A 16,324-nucleotide genomic window follows, 5' to 3' on the forward strand; every position below is an offset into this window, starting at 1 on the left:
CACTAACTTTGTGGCTTAAAACAACATAAATTTATTATCTCACAGTTCTGGAGGTCAGAAGTCTGAAATTGGTTTCACTATGCCGAAGTCAAAATGTCAGCAGGGCTAGTTCCTTCTGGAGGCTCTAAACTAAAACCAAACCTGTTGCTGTCGAGTCAACTTGGACTCATACCAACCTTGTAGGACAGAGTAGAACTGCCCCATAGGATTTCCAAGGTTGTAAATCTTTACTGAAGCAGACTGCCACACCTTTCTCCCATGGAGCAACTGGTAAGTTTGAACCACTGACCCTCGGTTAGCAGCTAAGTGCTTCACCACTGTGCCACCAGGGCTCTAGAAGGGAAGAATTCCAGCCTTTTCCAGCTTCTAGAGGCTGCCTATACTACTTGGCTCATGGTCGTTTCTCCATCTTCAAAAGGCGTTACTCCAACATCTGCTTACATCATCACATCCCCTCTTTAACTCTCCCTGCCTACTTCTTATAAGGACCCTGTGATTACATTGGGCCAGCCCAGATAATCCAGGATGATCTTCCTGTCTCAAGATCCCTAACTTAATCACTCCTGTTATGTAAGGTAGCATATTCACAAATTCTGGAGATTAGGACATGGACAGTTTTGGGGGCCATTATGCTGTCTACCACAGTTAGATTATTATTAAAGAATTCAGTTAAATGTGAGGAAGGTAATAAAATGAAGAAAGTCTCCTTGTAACAACAACCAAAAAAGAACGATTGCTATGAAGTTCTTTCAATACCTCCCTGGCATTTGGTCCAGTTTTCAGTTAGCAAGTAAGAAGTATAATAATGCCATAGGGGAATAATATAATTCAGTGTCTGAAGATCTGGAGATGTCCTTCAAAAGGAAAGTTCTCCAACTAATAAATAGCTATGAAGAAGGGAAATACTATTTCATTTTTACAATAGGTGGCTGCTTCAGGAAAGAATCTTTATTTTTTAAAGGGATCCAAAATCTAAAATTATAAATAAAAAAGCATTAGCAAAAGCATCCAGTCTGCAAAGGGCACCAAGAAATCAGCCATGGCAACTGGCAAACGACAACAGCAAACAGCTTTAGCCATCCATTTTCCATTTATTGGAACATAGAGTCAGCATGAGGCTTTGATAATCTCCACAGAGTGGGGTAATAATATTGAGACTGTCAATACCCTGCTAGAAAAAAGAATGCAAGGGAAGAAGTCAATGGATCCAAGAGTTTGATATATTGAGAAACAAGAAACCAACTGTGGCTGGAATTTTTTGTCATTCTGTAACAGAAATAAAATCAGAAACTTGAGATTATACGCTGCTGGTGGCATTCTGACTGAAAAAGCCTCTCAGTGTGAGATTTACTAAGTGCCTCTTGCCTGAGGACAAATTCGAACCAAGAGATAACCTAGCATTTCAGACAGTATCATCTCCACAAGGAAGAAAGCTTAGGGAAAATAAAGTCAGCCGTGGCTAAAGATGTGCTTGAAACTGAGAAACAAGGCCAAAATAAGTCCAAACACTTGTAAAATATCTTTACATAAATGCATGGGCAAAGTTAGTTAGAGAATATATACAACTTAGGTCACCAAATCTTTGCGTGTATATAAGGTTTTCACATATTTTCCTTTCTTTGTGAAAACAATGTCTACATATTCTTAATCAAGCAGTGCAAACATTATAATGAATTATAAGTGCCCTTCACCCTTACTTTTAAGGATATAGATGTTTCATTCGGTGGGATTGCAGCTCTGTGGGAAAGTGGGTGGGAAAACAAAAACAATTTTTTAGTATATATATATATTTATCTTTGCATATCTTTGTCCATGACTTTAACAATAACCTCTTGTGATCTTAAAGAGAAGGGAAGACTGTAAGTAAGAAGGCAGGATTTGGAATCAAATCTAAGATTGAAATCCAGCCCTGTAGTTTAAAATTTTTCAAACCCGTATTTCTCATTTGTAAAGTATGGTTAAAGCCACATTGACAAAAGGAAAAATAAAAATAAATAGGTTGCATGTTACCTTATAACTTCTGAACAAGAATTGTGATCTCATTCAGTACTTGAAACAAAAAGCTAGAATAATTTTTATTCTTTAGTGGAGATTGATTTTCTTATACGACTTATTAAATAAAATTATTTTTTAAAGGCCTTTGTTTTAAACACATTTTTGCTTTCATTTTTCCATTTATCAGTATCATATTGATGTAAGTAATGGAAATGAGTATCTGAAAAAGTACTTTCCCCACGTACTGTAAATCTTATTTCCTATGTGTATCATAGGAGACAATGTCATAAACTTTTATAGCTGGTGGAGACTTGAATATAATTATTCCAGTTTCCTCATTTAGATGAGATATGCAAGACTTAGAAATGTTACCAATTTCCCCTGTCGTCCAGATAGCAACTCCAGAGTCAATTACGCAGCCACAGCCTTCTGACCTCCGGTCCAGGGCTTTTCACACAGCAAGGCTGCTGCTTTCCTGTGAGAGATTGCTGTCTAACGACTATCCTTACTGACAAATTGTGTGTGTGTGTGGAGTTAGAGAGCATTATTTATTTCCATAGAACAAATTGGAGTGCCTTTGAAGATGTGAACTCTTGTACATCCTGCCTAACCGAGGGACCTAAGCTGGAGTGTTTATGTCCCTTCCTTTCACCTCAAAATCTTGGTCAGCAATATACACTAGCAAGTACATCATTTAGGACATTGTTTCTACAAGCGGTTGGTTTAAGAAGACTTATGCTTTCCTAAGAATTCAATTTCTAAAAATATTGACTGAGAGTTTATATGTACACTGAAATTTAAACCTTTTATCTTTACTTGGGGCCACAATAACTTTATTATACTGAGCTGTCTTAATAAACAGGTACTTATAGAAGACAATAAGCTTGTCAATATGATATTATTTCATAAATTAGATAAAATCTTTTGCTCCATTATCTCAAGTTCAGAAAATGTATTTAAAGTTAATAATAAGGTTACAGGAACTATTAGAAAGCAGATAAAATAACAGTTTGCAAAATTTGCTGACATTTCAGATATTCCTCCTATTTCCTCCACATTTTCTTTGTTGTGTTATAAAGTACTGAAAAAAAGTCCAGTTATTTTTTTTAATTACATTTTCTTTGATACTTGACATTTATGATATTCCTGAAATAGATGTTTTGTGAGATAAGTAGTTGCTGAGTAAATCTTCTTTAAATCAGTTGACTTCAAGTCAACTCTGATTCACAGCGACCCCATATGTGTCAGGGTAGAAATGTGCTCCACAGGATTTTCCATGGCTTTTTTTTTTAAAGTAGATTGCCAGGCCTTTCTTCTGAGGCACATCTGGGTGGACTGGAACTTCCAACCTTTCCATTAGCAGCTAAGCACATTAACTGTTCGCACCAACCAGGGATTCCTAAACCTTCTTTAGGTTTCCTAAAAAAAGGACGGAAAGATGCTTAAAAAGGGTGAAGGGTGCATTCAAACTATCAATTATTACCACATCTTCAAATTGAGCTTCAAAAATATTTTCACCTTCAAAAGGTAAATTATTAATTTACAGATCCTCGAGAGAAGAAGGGACATTTATTTTAAGGATGTAATACTCCTTTAGTATTTCCCAGTCTTCAAAACAAACAGACAATGAACTCTTTTTGGAGGGACTTACAGATTCATAACCAATTTTTTACTGGGCTCAGTTCTGAATTGGAGCAAGAATAGGAAATAAATTCTATGAGGATTTAATAATCACTTCATAATTTATAAAACTAGCCTAAAAAGTCCAAAGTGAAATATTAAAAAACAAAAACAAAACTGTAACTCCATCTATTTTTCCCCTTTTCCAGCAAATGTCCATTTCTGGCATCCCTATTTCTGCTTGGAAGTGGGACAGAAAGACTGAGAATGGGACAAGAAGAGATAACAGGTAACATACCCCTAAAGATATCCTGGATGAAAAAGTGAGGAGGGAAACACGGTTAGAGAGTGTTAAGGCTGAGAAAACAACGCAGCTGAAAAAGCCTGAAAGAGCAAGCCCCTGAGCAGTTTCACTTCCTCAAGGCGCCGAGCAAAACCCAGCCCTGGCCTTGCGGCCTGAGCTCAGCGCCCGATTTCCGGAGACTTGGCCGTGGGCGCCCGGGTGGGGAGCAGATTGAGGAGGGGCGGGGGCTTAAAGAAGAACTCCCGGAGAGTCTCTCTGGCCCCGAGTGCCCGGGTTTCGCCGGCACCTGTCTACAGGCCCCTTGGCTTCAGTCGCCGCAATGCTGCCTGCAGCTCCAGGAAAAGGGGGTGGGAGCCGGGACAGGCCCCCCTGCGGCCCAGTGCCCCCAGGTGCGTGGTTGCGCGTTTGGAGAAATGGTACGGGGAGACTGAACCCTCAGGGCTTTGCGAGACTAAGGGTCATCCATTAGGCAATAACTGTTCTGCGGCCACTGAGGCCAGTGCGCCTTTGGGGACCATGGCCCTCCTCTTTCCTCTTTCTTCCAATTGCTGTTTTTGTCGGATCCGCCCGGCAGCCAGGAAGGTTCTTCTGTTCCATTGGCTTCTTTGACGAGAAACCTGGACCAGGTGGGCGCTTTCTCTGTGTTCTGGCCAGCGCAAAACCACCAACGTCTGCAGCTTTTGATTAGCTGAAACTTTAAGAACGCTAGGTCGGGGTCTGATATTTTCTAAAATCCTCATGGGACAAATTTTAAAATTATACGCGTGTTTTAAATTTATGTGTGTTTAGTTATGAAGAGGCCCCCTGGTAGCGCTTGGCTGCTAACTAAAAGGTCGGTGGTTGGAACTCACCAGCCTCTCCGCGGGAGAAAGATGTGGCAGTCTGCTTCCATAAAGATTTACAGCCTTGGAAGCCCTATGGGGTAGTTCTACTCTCTCCTGTAGGGTGGCTATGAGTCTGATCCACTGACAGTAGTGGGTTTGGTTTTTTTTGTTTAGTCCTTAAACTTTTGGCCCATTTGTAGAATTGCTAGTTTACCTGCCTGGTGTTACAAACTCCAACCTGGCAAATTACTTGGATGGACGGTGACAGGCTTACTAGGTCACTTTATGTAGAACCTCTGCCAGCACCTTCCCCCACTCATTCTAAAAGCTTTACTATCTTGTTAAGGGAAAAAGAGTAAATTTGGTTGAATATATACATGGTTTTACAGCTTAAATAGACCTTCAGGTGGATATATTAACTTCTTTTTAAAGTATTTAAAATGCGTTTGGGAATTGTATAATGACTATAAAAAGTGTTCAATTTTGAAGGAAAAGAAAGCTTCCACTTGGGTATGCAGATTTCTCATGGTGATGAATGCAACAAGAAAATATATTCTGACTGGCATTCTATTAATTTGTTGAATAGAATTAAAGTTCTCATGACCTACTAGCATTTTTTAGATATTGCCATTTTGACTTTAGTGGCTTCTCTTGGCTAGTATATCTTTTTAAACAAATAAATTTAAAGGGACTTTAAAATAAGAAGTATATTTGTGACCATAGAAAATGACAAGAAAGGAATTAGAACCCATGATATATTAATATGTTAACATTTTAAACATTGAACATTGACATTCTTGAAAACTGTCTGTGGCTCTGATGGGCTGCAGGAGAGTAGCCTTTGCTAACATCTATAAATTAACCCAACACGTCTTTTGAACTTCGAGCAAGTTAGCTGTTTTGTAACTTTATCTTAATAATTTAATTAAATACAATGAGGTATAATTTGTTTTAAACTTCTAGATTAAACAGTTTAGTTGAAATATGGCTTTTACTTCAGTTAATACTCAAGCAATACTTTGAGACTCTTGTTTTTGTGAAAATCCTAGACAGATGTGAACTAACTTTTATATCATTCTGATTATTCCTATTTCTTCTGTGCATCCCACCCCCCACGCTTTCCTTTGGCACTCTCAATATGGTATTTATCACTTGCTTGAATTACTTTACATTTGGCCAAGATAATGAAACTTTCCACCACTAATCTGTCAGTTTGTTGTACTGTGGTAGCATGTAGGTAGCTGTGATGCTGGAAGCTATGCCATTGGTATTTCAAATACCAGCAGGGTCGTGCATGGTGGACAGGTTTCAACAGAGCTTCCAGACTAAGACAGATTAGGAAGAAGGAGCATGATGATCCACTTCAAAAAATTTTAGCCAGTGAAAAACGTGATGAATAGCAGTGGAATGTTGCTGGGTTTAGTGCTACGAGTTGAGGACCTCAGGTTGGAAGGCATTCAGAATACAACTCAGGAAGAGTTGCCTCCTCAAAGTAAAGTCGACCTTAATAATGTGGATGGAGTAGAGCTTTTGGGACCTTCATTTGCTTATGTGGAAAGACTCAAAATAAGAAAAAACAGCTGAAAAGATCCATTAATATTTTGAAAGTGGAATGTATGCAGTATGAATCTAGGAAAATTGAAAGTTGTCAGAAATGAAATGGAATGCATAAAGATCGATATCCTAGGCATTAGTGATCTGAAATGGACTGCTATTGGCCATTTTGAGTCAGACAATCATATGGTCTACTAAGATAAATTGAAGAGCAATGGTGTCACATTTATCGTCAAAAAGAACATTTCAAGATTTATCCTGAAGTACATCACTGTCAGTGATAGGATAATATCCATATGCCTACAAGGAAGACTAGTTAATACAACCGTTATTCAAATTTACACATCAACTACTAATGCCAAAGATGAAGAAATTGAAGATTTTTACCAACTTCTTTAAAAGAGATCAAACATGTGGTCAAGATGCATTGATAATTACTGGTAATTGAAATGTGAAAGGTGGAAACAAAGAAGGATTGGTAGTTGGAAACTATAGCCTTGGTGATAGAAAGGACATTGGAGATTGCATGATAGAATTTTGCAAGATCAATGACTTTTTCATTGCAAATAACCTTTTTTCAACAACATAAAAGGCGACTATACATGTGGACTTCGCCGGATGGAATGCACAGGAATCGAACTGACTGCATCTGTGGGAAGAGAAGACAGAGAAGCTCAATATCATCAATTAGAAAAAGGCCAGGGGCCCACTATGGAACAGACCATCAGTAGCTCATATGTGGAAATTATCAAACAATATCGTTAATATCACATGCAAGAAAAATTTTGCTGAAGATCTTTCAAAAGCAGTTGCATCAGTACATCGACAGGGAACTGCCAGATTCTGAAGAGGACTTCGAATGAAGTATATCATTGCTGAAGTCAGATGGATATTGGCTGAAAGCAGAGAATACCAGAAAGATGTTTACCTGTGTTTTATTGACTAAACAAAGGCATTCAACTGTGAGGATCATAACAAGTTATGGATAACATTGCAAAGAATGGGAATTCCAGAACACTTAATTGTGCTCATGCAGAGCCTGTATATAGCCCAAGAGTCCGTTGTTTGAAGAGAGAAGGGGATTCTGAATGGTTTAAAATCAGACAAGGTTTGTGTCAGGGTTGTATCCTTTCACTATACTTATTTAATCCATATGCTGAGGGAATAATCTGAGAAGCCGGACTGTATGAAGATGAACATGGCATCAGGATTTGAGGAAGACTCATTAGTAACCTACAATAAGCAGACGACACAGCCTTGCTTGCTGAAAGCGAAGAGAACTTGAAGCACTTACTGATGAAGCTCAACGACCACAACCTTCAGTATGGATTACATCCTAACATAAAGAAAACAAAAATCCTCACAACTGAACCAGTAAGCAACATCATGATAAATGGAAAAAAGATTGAAATTGTCAAGAATTTCATTTTACTTGAATCTATAATCAACGCCCATGGAAGCAGCAATCAAGAAATCAAATGACATATTGCATTAGGCAAATCTGCTGCAAAAGACCTCTTTAAAGTGTTGAAAAGCAAAGATGTCACTTTGAGGACTAAGGTGCCCCTGTTCCAAGCCATAGTAGTTTCAATCTCCTCATATGCATGCAAGAGCTGGACAATGAATAAGGATGAACAAAGAAGAACTGATACCTTTGAATTATGGTGTTGGCAAAGAATATTGAATATACCATGGACTTCCAGAAGGACAAACAAGCCTGTCTTAGAAGAAGTACAGCCAGAATATTCCTTAGAAGCAATGATGGCGAGCGAGACTATGTCTCACATACTTTGGACGTGTTATCAAGGGCGACCAGTTCTGGAGAAGGACATCATGCTTGGTAAAGTAGAGGGTCATTGAAAAAGAGGAAGACCATCAATGGGATGTATTGACACAGTGTCTTATGTACAACAGAAAGAAACGTTGCCCTATCCTGCATCATCCTCATGATTGCCGGCATGTTCAAGTCCATGGTTGTGGCCATTGTGCCAATCCATTTCACTGAGGGTTTCCCATGCCCTCATTGTCTCTGTACTTCACCAAACACTATGTCCTCCTCTAGTGATTGATCCCTCCTGATGATGTGTCCAAAGTAAATCATTAGTTACCATCAAGTCATTTCTGACTCATGGGGACCTTATGTTGCCAATGGTCTTGACGGTGGCACAGAACCGGGCAAAGTTTCCTTATGTAATACATAATGTTGTCAAGAGTGAGAACAGTAGCTTTTACTTTATAGAGCTGTTTTGAGAATTATAAGAGAAAGTGCATGTGAAGTGCTTTTCAGAGTGTCATAACAATTGATTAATACATGTTAGGCCATTGGTCAATTGTGTCACATTTACATATAAAGGATATGATTTTTATGGTGAAACTGCCTCATATTGACTTGGGGGTAAATTTAATGAATGAAGCTATCAAGCTTCTACATCAAAAAATTTAAGGGGTATGGCTTCCTATAGAAAGATACTGCCAATAGTTCTGACAGAAGAAAAAGAAATCCACAATGAGAAGAACTAAGGATATATTGATTAAAAGGGCATTAAACTGGAGCAGTTATGGGAAAGAATAAAACCGAAATTTAATAGGGCAAGAAAAAGAGTATACTTTATTTTCTTATATCACAGAATACCAGTGGTGACTAATTTAAAAATGTATGTAAGTATGCGTGAAAAAATAAGTATCAAACAGAAAATTATGGGACATGGCTTCAAATTATAAGAAGATGAAGAATCTATTTTACCAAAATATTTACTGCTAGATTCCAAAAGTTTCAGTGTGAAGTGAGGAACACCATTCCTACCAAATGTTTTAAGAATTGGGTACCACATGTTTTAAGAATTCAAATGGCTGTTACTTACTCACCTAAGTTACCATTGCTATTTTATTGTCTTATTCATAGATACAGCTATAAAATAAATACAGGAAGGAAAATATTCCTGAAGTTATTGTTAAAAATGCTGAGTATAAAGAATGATACCTATATTTTACCACAGACGTTGATGTAGTCCAGGTGACGAAAATATCAGATATTGCATGGAGTTATACCTGTCTTGTATTTATTTTTTACTCAGAGAAAAATAATGATGTTTTTAGACATTTACCACTGGACAAAAATTTTTGTTGTTTCTAAGTGCTGCACATTGAAATAATCCAGAAAGACCACTTCTCTTTGTAATCATGAGAAGTGATTCATCAATGTTTTGTGGTCTTCTATAAGATTTCCTTTGTATGCATTTTATTAAAATAAGTTATGTTTTATTATACTATGTGTCATATTTTCCTTTCTTTTAAGCTCCTCTGTCACTTTTCCATATTAGCAATTCCCAGTGCTTCATTTTTTATATGATTTCTGCATTATAAAGAAGACATTGATTTGGTATTTCGTTTACTATGTGCTTCATTTTTTGGGCAGGATCACATTTTGTTTAGACTTAATAGACTATAGAAAAGTTGCAAATCTCAGTTGATGATGGATTTTTAGTACAATTAATGAACTATTAGGTCACTACTGGAAAAGTGAATGAGATAAAGCAGGCAAAAATCTACTTTGGTTTCAATTAATGAGGTAGCTTCCTTAATTCTCTGTTATGACCTTTCAGTACAAGTATAGAATTTTCCTTACTTCAGCCACTTAGCTGTAGGTCAGAAATTCTCTGTAATATCTTGTCCATACACAGCCCATGAAAAATAGCTAGACTCATGTAATTGTCCAGATTACCAGAAATGGTCATTTTGGCAAAGAATAGAACTTGATTAATAGACAAACAGCTCACTGGTTGCCTAATGGCCAATGATGTGTGTTGTCTGGCTTAAATGGATTTGTTGGATCAATCAAAACCCTTCTTTCCTTTCAAAGAAGATATAATGGGATTGTTGTCAGATGAAGGTCAGTGATTTATCTGAAACACAGTAGAGGCTGATAGCCAGGTTGACTCATGTGGAAGATTGATAAAAAGAAATGAAGAAAAGATGAGAGAATCAAGGAGGACTGACATATAGGTAGTAGCCTCAGTTTCTTTCTAGTTCCAGGCTATCTGAGTCCCAGATGTACTTGTTTTTTGCATCTAGCTTGTCCATGAAATTGCTTAGTGTATCCTTACACTTACCTTCTCTTTTCATGAGCTAGTTTGAATGAATTTCTCTTTCTTGGAAGAAAAAGAAAAAAGTTTGAGCTAGAGTAACTTTATTTCTCACAAACTGTCATTTTTGCTACCATAAGCTTCTTCTCTTTTGGAAAATTGTAGCTGTTGTTAAAAACCATGCCTGCTATGTATCTTCTGTTGAACATTATACAAACTGAGAATTATTCCTTAAGGCACGGAAAATAGGGTGCCTTATGAGGAAGTCTAGTGGTCCTCCAGATAAGAGTATTTTGGGGCTTCCTGGCTTTATTACTGAAACATGAAGAAAGTTTGTGCACTATTTTTAAGCCTTCTGACTTGAAGTCCTCAGATTTGGTGAATAAATAACCCATTCAAAGATTAATATTGCAAATACACTGTTACTTAAGAAGCTAGGAGTTTTGAGTGATGTAGTTATAAAATTATAACAACAGTGTATTTCTATGTTTTTATAGGATGTTTGATAGGATGTTTTTATCTATCCAAAGAATTTAGAACATACTGCTTCTGGCAATTTTAAAATTTAGTTAAAGTGAGGCAAACATAGTAAGAGCATGCTTACAAATTTATCTCAGTAAAAGAGAAGAGGAGGTATAAGAGTAGTATAATTTAATAGCTATTATCTCAATCCTTCTGGCATGTGAAAAAAATGATATTACTGACAGGCTATTATGAAAACTTTATATGTGTAATGTCTTAGTCATCTAGCGCTGCTGTAACAAAAATACAACAAGTGGATGGCTTTAACAAGGAAAATTTATTTCCTCACAGTAAAGTAGTCTAAAAGTCCAAATTCAGGACGTCAGCTCCAGGAGAAGGCATTCTCTCTCTGTCGGCCTTCTCAACAATCTTCCCCCGGACTAGGAGCTTCTCCACACAGGGACCTTGGGTCCAAAGGATACGCTCTGCTCTTGGCACTGCTTTCTTGGTGGTATGAGGTCCCCCCCCCCCATCTCTCTGCTCAGTTTTCTCTTTTATATCTCAAGAGATTGCCTCAAGACACAATTCTTGTAGACTGAGTTTTGCCTTGCTAACACACCTGCTGCCCATCCTCCCTCATTAACATCATAGAGGCAGGATTTACAACATATAGGAAAATCACACAATACTGGGAATCATGGCCCAGCCAAACTGATACACATATTTTTGGGGGGACATAATTCAGTCCATATCAGTGGATTAATATCAATCTGAAGCAACATAATAAGTACTGTACTTCAGAGATTGGCCCTCGATCAACATGTTAATCATTAACAGAGTAGAAAACATAGTATCCTCTTTAAATTACAGGTGGTATATTAATAATGGGATTATTAATCACCTTGGAAAACAAAATCAGAATTCACTGTGTTCTTGGTAAACTAAGGAGTCCTAGTGGTGCAGTGGTTAAGCACTTGGCTGCTAACCGAAACATCAGCAGTACAAACCTACCAGCCACTCCAAGGGAGAATGGTGTGGCAGTCTGCTTCCATAAAGAGAACAACTTTGGAAACTCTACGGGGCTGTTCTACTCTGTCCTATAGGGTTGCTATGAGTTTGAATTGAATAGATGGCAGTGGGTTTGCTTTTTGTCTTGGTAAACTGGAAACATAGTCCAAATCAATGAAATTTAGGTGTGATCAATTAAGTGCAATGTTGCAAGTGAAGGATTGAGACTCAGAATGACAAAACATTTTCAAGATTTCACAAGGTCACACTCATTGGGTTGTAATGAACAAAAGTGAAGGGAGTGGAAGAAGAATCTGGAAAACAGAAACTAAATTGCATAAAACTGTGTAAAAAGTCAGCCAAGTGTAGTGGGTAGCTATCAAAGTATTTTAGAACAGACATAACGTGGTCAGATTTTTATTTTTAGAAGATCGAATAAGCTGCTGTTGGGACCATGATTTGGAGGAATGCGAGGTGGAAGTTGATGAACAATGAGGAGCTTAAAAAAAAAAAGTTGCCTTTGAGTTGACTTTGACTCCTGGTGACCCCAGGTATGTCAGAGTAGAACTGTGCTCCACAGGGTTTTCATGGCTGATTTTTTGAAAGTAGATTGCCAGGCCTTTCTTATGAGGTTCCTCTGGGTGGGCTTAAACCACCAAACTTTCAGTGAGCTGCTGAACATATTAATCATTTGTACTACCTAAGATTTCCAATAAGGGGTTCATCAACCAAGAAAAGATAAGGAGAAGGAAACAGACTTATTAAGAACTATTGCTACAGGCCTTTTACGATATTATGGAAAATGTGAAGTGTGAGAGAGAAAGAGGTGTGAAGAATAACTCCTAGCTTTGTGGCATCAACGACAGGAAGGATCATGAAGTTGTCATTTACTTTTATGAAAAGGATTGAAGGAGAAGGAGGAAATTAGGAAGACGTGAGATAACACTGTCATTGTGTGAATTATGTCCCCCAAAATTTGTGTATCAATTTGGCTAGGCCATGATTCCTGGTACTGTGTGATTTTCTTGTATGTTGTAAACCTGCCTCTATGATGTTAATGAGGGAGGATGGGTGGCAATTGTGTTAGTAAGGCAGGACCTGATCTACAAGACTGGATTGTGTCCTGAGGCAATCTCTCGAGATACAAAAGACAGAAGTGAGCAGTGAGACAGGGGGACCTCATACCATCAAGAAAGCAGTGCTGGGAGCAGAGCACGTCCTTTGGACCGGGGTCCCTGTGCCGAGAAGCTCCTAGTCTGGGGGAAGACTGATGAGAAGAAGTCCCACAGAGAGAGAAAGCCTTCCGCTGGAGGTGATGCCCTGAATTTGGACATTTAGCCTACTTTGACTGTGAGGAAATAAACTTCTCTTTGTTAAAACCATCCACTTGTGGTATTTCTGTTATGGCAGCACTAGGTGACTAAGACAAACACCAGGATTTTAATTTTGGATGTGTTATATTTGAGGTGCCTGAGAAGTATCCAGGTAGAGATGTCAAGTAAGCAATTTGATATTAGGATCTGGAGTTCACAAAGGCAGTTGGGCCGGAGATATAAAATTGGGAATCACTGGCAAAAATACAGCATTTAAAATTATAACAGTAAATAGGATAACATAGAAAAAGAGTTTAGAGTAGAAAGAAAGATGACCCACAAAAGAAGACATTTAACTATTGGTAGAGAAGGAGGAGCTGACCAATATGATTCAGGAGAGATTAAAAAGAAAAGAAGAAAACCAAAAGAGTATAGTAGCAAGAATCCAAAAATAGAATGTTTACAGGAAGGTAAAGGGGATGAACTCATTCAAATTCTTCTGATGGGTCGGGTACATCAAAAACTGAAAATTAGAAAATGGATTGTCATCCTGAAACTTAGGATGACCTTAGGAAGAGTAGTAAGTAGCTTTAGTAGAGAGAATGAAAGTCTGATTGGGGTGGATTGAAGGGTGACGATGAGGATGTAGACAAGGTGAAAGCATGCTAGCCAGAGAGTAAAAAGATAGTGATAGCTGGAGGGGATGTGACATCAAGAATGGGGTTTTATTTTGTTTAAGGTCAGTGATACTATAGCAACTTCCAAACCAAACCAAAACAACAACAAAAAACAAACCCATTGCTGTCAAATTATAGGAAAATGCTGATGACATCACACCAGAGAGGATTTTCCCCTATGAAAACTTTCCGATAAGAGTTTCATAAATTCCATTAGTGACTCTTTTCTGATGTGTTTAAGTCTTCCTGCTGCTTTTTCCTCCCTTCTTCCTTTATTTTCATCCATGTTGTGGAGCTCCTCCTGCCCTTCCCTTCCTTCCTTCCTTTTTTTTTTCTGTTTGGTATGGATCTAAATGGAAAATAACTGATATTTCATTCTCTGAAAACTTTGGTACGATGTTAAATTATTCCTTAGCTTTACTTTCTATTGTTCTTCCCTTCCTTTTTTATCCAAATTAGAATCCATATATCATTATTGTAGTCTTGTCTTCCCATATGCTTCAACTCCCTGATCCATCTTTTTTTTTTTTTTTTCCTGTCACACCTACTTGAGAAAATTTCGGCCCTGAGTAAGTCCATCCCACTGCATTTTTCCTGTCTACATCCAAGAAACTGAATGTAGCTGGGTACAAAACACAAGACAATGAGCTCAAAATTGTGTCCCCTGACAGAGGTATGTGTGGTGAAATGAGTTCCTTTTTGTGGCCCTTTGTCTTAGTTCTCTGGAAAAAAAACAGCTGGAGAGATTTTTCCCCTAACCCCTGAGAAGTTACCTTTGCCCTAGGTTTCTACTCCAGAAGTTTGTTACTTCCTGGGTAAACTGTAAACAGCTTGTGGTTTGATACTTTTTATCTGGTCTTGGGCTGCAGCCTGCACTTGAAAAATGGCTGCTTCAAACTGGGATGTGCTGTTAGTATAAAATACACACCAGTTTTTAAAGACACAGCACAAAAAATATAATGTAAAATACCTCATTAATAATGTTTATATTGATACGTGTTGAAATAACATAGTAAATTAATCGAATTAAAATATAAGGAATTTCACTTATTTTTATTTGTTATAATGTGGCTGCTAAAAAAATTAAAATTACAGGTGTGGCTTGCATTTGTGGCTTGTATTGTGTTTTCTCTTGCACAGCACTGCTCTAAACTATTACAAATTTTCAGAAAAATAGTCCAATGAAATCCGTTAGAGGTGTGATTTTCTCTTATGTCGTATTGTTGAATAGCTGTTACCAGATAACTTTCATAAAAATGCTAATAAAATTCACAATTTATCCAGCTGTTTAGAGAGAACCTTAGTCCAGTCGTCACCTCCAGCAGGAGGTAATTTCATAGTGACATTTCACTATTATTTTAATTAGCATTTTCTTCTTCAAATTGAGAATCTTTTATATTTGGATTTGTTCTTCTATGTTACAGATTTTTATCATTTATTCATATTTCTATTATGTATTAACATTTAAAGGTTGTCTTATGCATCATGCATATTTTTCCTAATTTATCATATGTCAGAGTATTTTGATTATGGTATTTATTGCCACTTAACATTTTTTAAAGTGTTCATTGAGTCAAATATACCTATCTTTTCTTTCATAGCTTCCGTTTCTTCTCTGGGCTGAACAACTCTTACTAATTCCCACATTAAACATGTAGTTTTATGTATGTATTTTTTTTCTGAGAGTTTAGTTTTTACAGTTGCTTATCTAATGTACCTGGAATTTAGTTTTGTTTATAGCGTGAGGCAGAAATCCAACTTAATCTTTTTTAAATATGGGCAGTCAGTTGAGAAACCAGCATTTATTAAATAAACTGTACTCTACTCACTGAAACAGCACCTTTGCCACTGAGCAAAGTTTTATGTATACTGGAATCTTTATTCTGAATTATTTATTCCTCATTCTCTTCCAATAATATATTTGTTTATTCCCAAGCCAGTATCACCCAAGGAAAGTTCTTCCAAGAAACGTTTCTTTTTTCCGTAATTTTATTGGCTATTATTAGATATTTATTCTTCCATTCTTATATTTGCATTTAAAGATTATTTTATCTAATTTTACTCCTTCTTCCCATAAAGCAATTGGATTGGGAGGTGGTATAAGCCATGGTTAAGTTGCATATAGTAGAAAACAGTACAGCAATTTTAAACAGAAAAATTTAATGTAAGGAATTTGTTGTTTTACAAATTGATGAATTGATATAAGGGCTTTGGGAGCAACCTGTAGGCTGAGCCGTCAGAAACAGCTTCCCTACCTGGTCCATCAGGGGGAATCTGCTATCTCTGTCACCATCAGGAAACTGAGGAATCAGAAAGGCACTGAACCAGCTGTTGGCATCCGGAACACACTGGGTAAACCCAGTCTGGAGTGGGGACCCAGGGAATTACTGACTCCTGATCCTTCTCCTTATTTAGTGGATCTGCACCACCAAAAATAGATGCCTTTCATTCCATTGGAATTGCATTGTATTTCTATATTAATTTG

The 16,324-nt window shown here is 37.4% G+C and overlaps 1 protein-coding gene across 2 annotated transcripts in view; it reads left to right on the forward strand.

Moving 5' to 3' along the window:
- Positions 1–4,125: 4,125 nt before the first annotated feature.
- LOC111821221 (B-cell scaffold protein with ankyrin repeats-like) overlaps positions 4,126–16,324 on the forward strand; it is a 101,340-nt gene continuing 89,141 nt past the window's right edge. The window contains exon 1 of one of the 2 annotated variants that reach the window (XM_023734732.1): positions 4,126–4,308. In XM_023734732.1, coding sequence (XP_023590500.1) covers positions 4,239–4,308 — 70 coding nt within the window. In that variant the 5' untranslated portion in view covers positions 4,126–4,238. Of the gene's footprint in view, positions 4,309–14,373; positions 14,513–16,324 lie in introns of those variants that run through there. The other variant, XM_023734733.1, reaches the window with a different exon arrangement.

The sequence above is a fragment of the Trichechus manatus genome, unplaced genomic scaffold (genome assembly GCF_000243295.1).
Source record: "Trichechus manatus latirostris isolate Lorelei unplaced genomic scaffold, TriManLat1.0 scaffold00071, whole genome shotgun sequence".
NCBI lineage: Eukaryota > Metazoa > Chordata > Mammalia > Sirenia > Trichechidae > Trichechus > Trichechus manatus.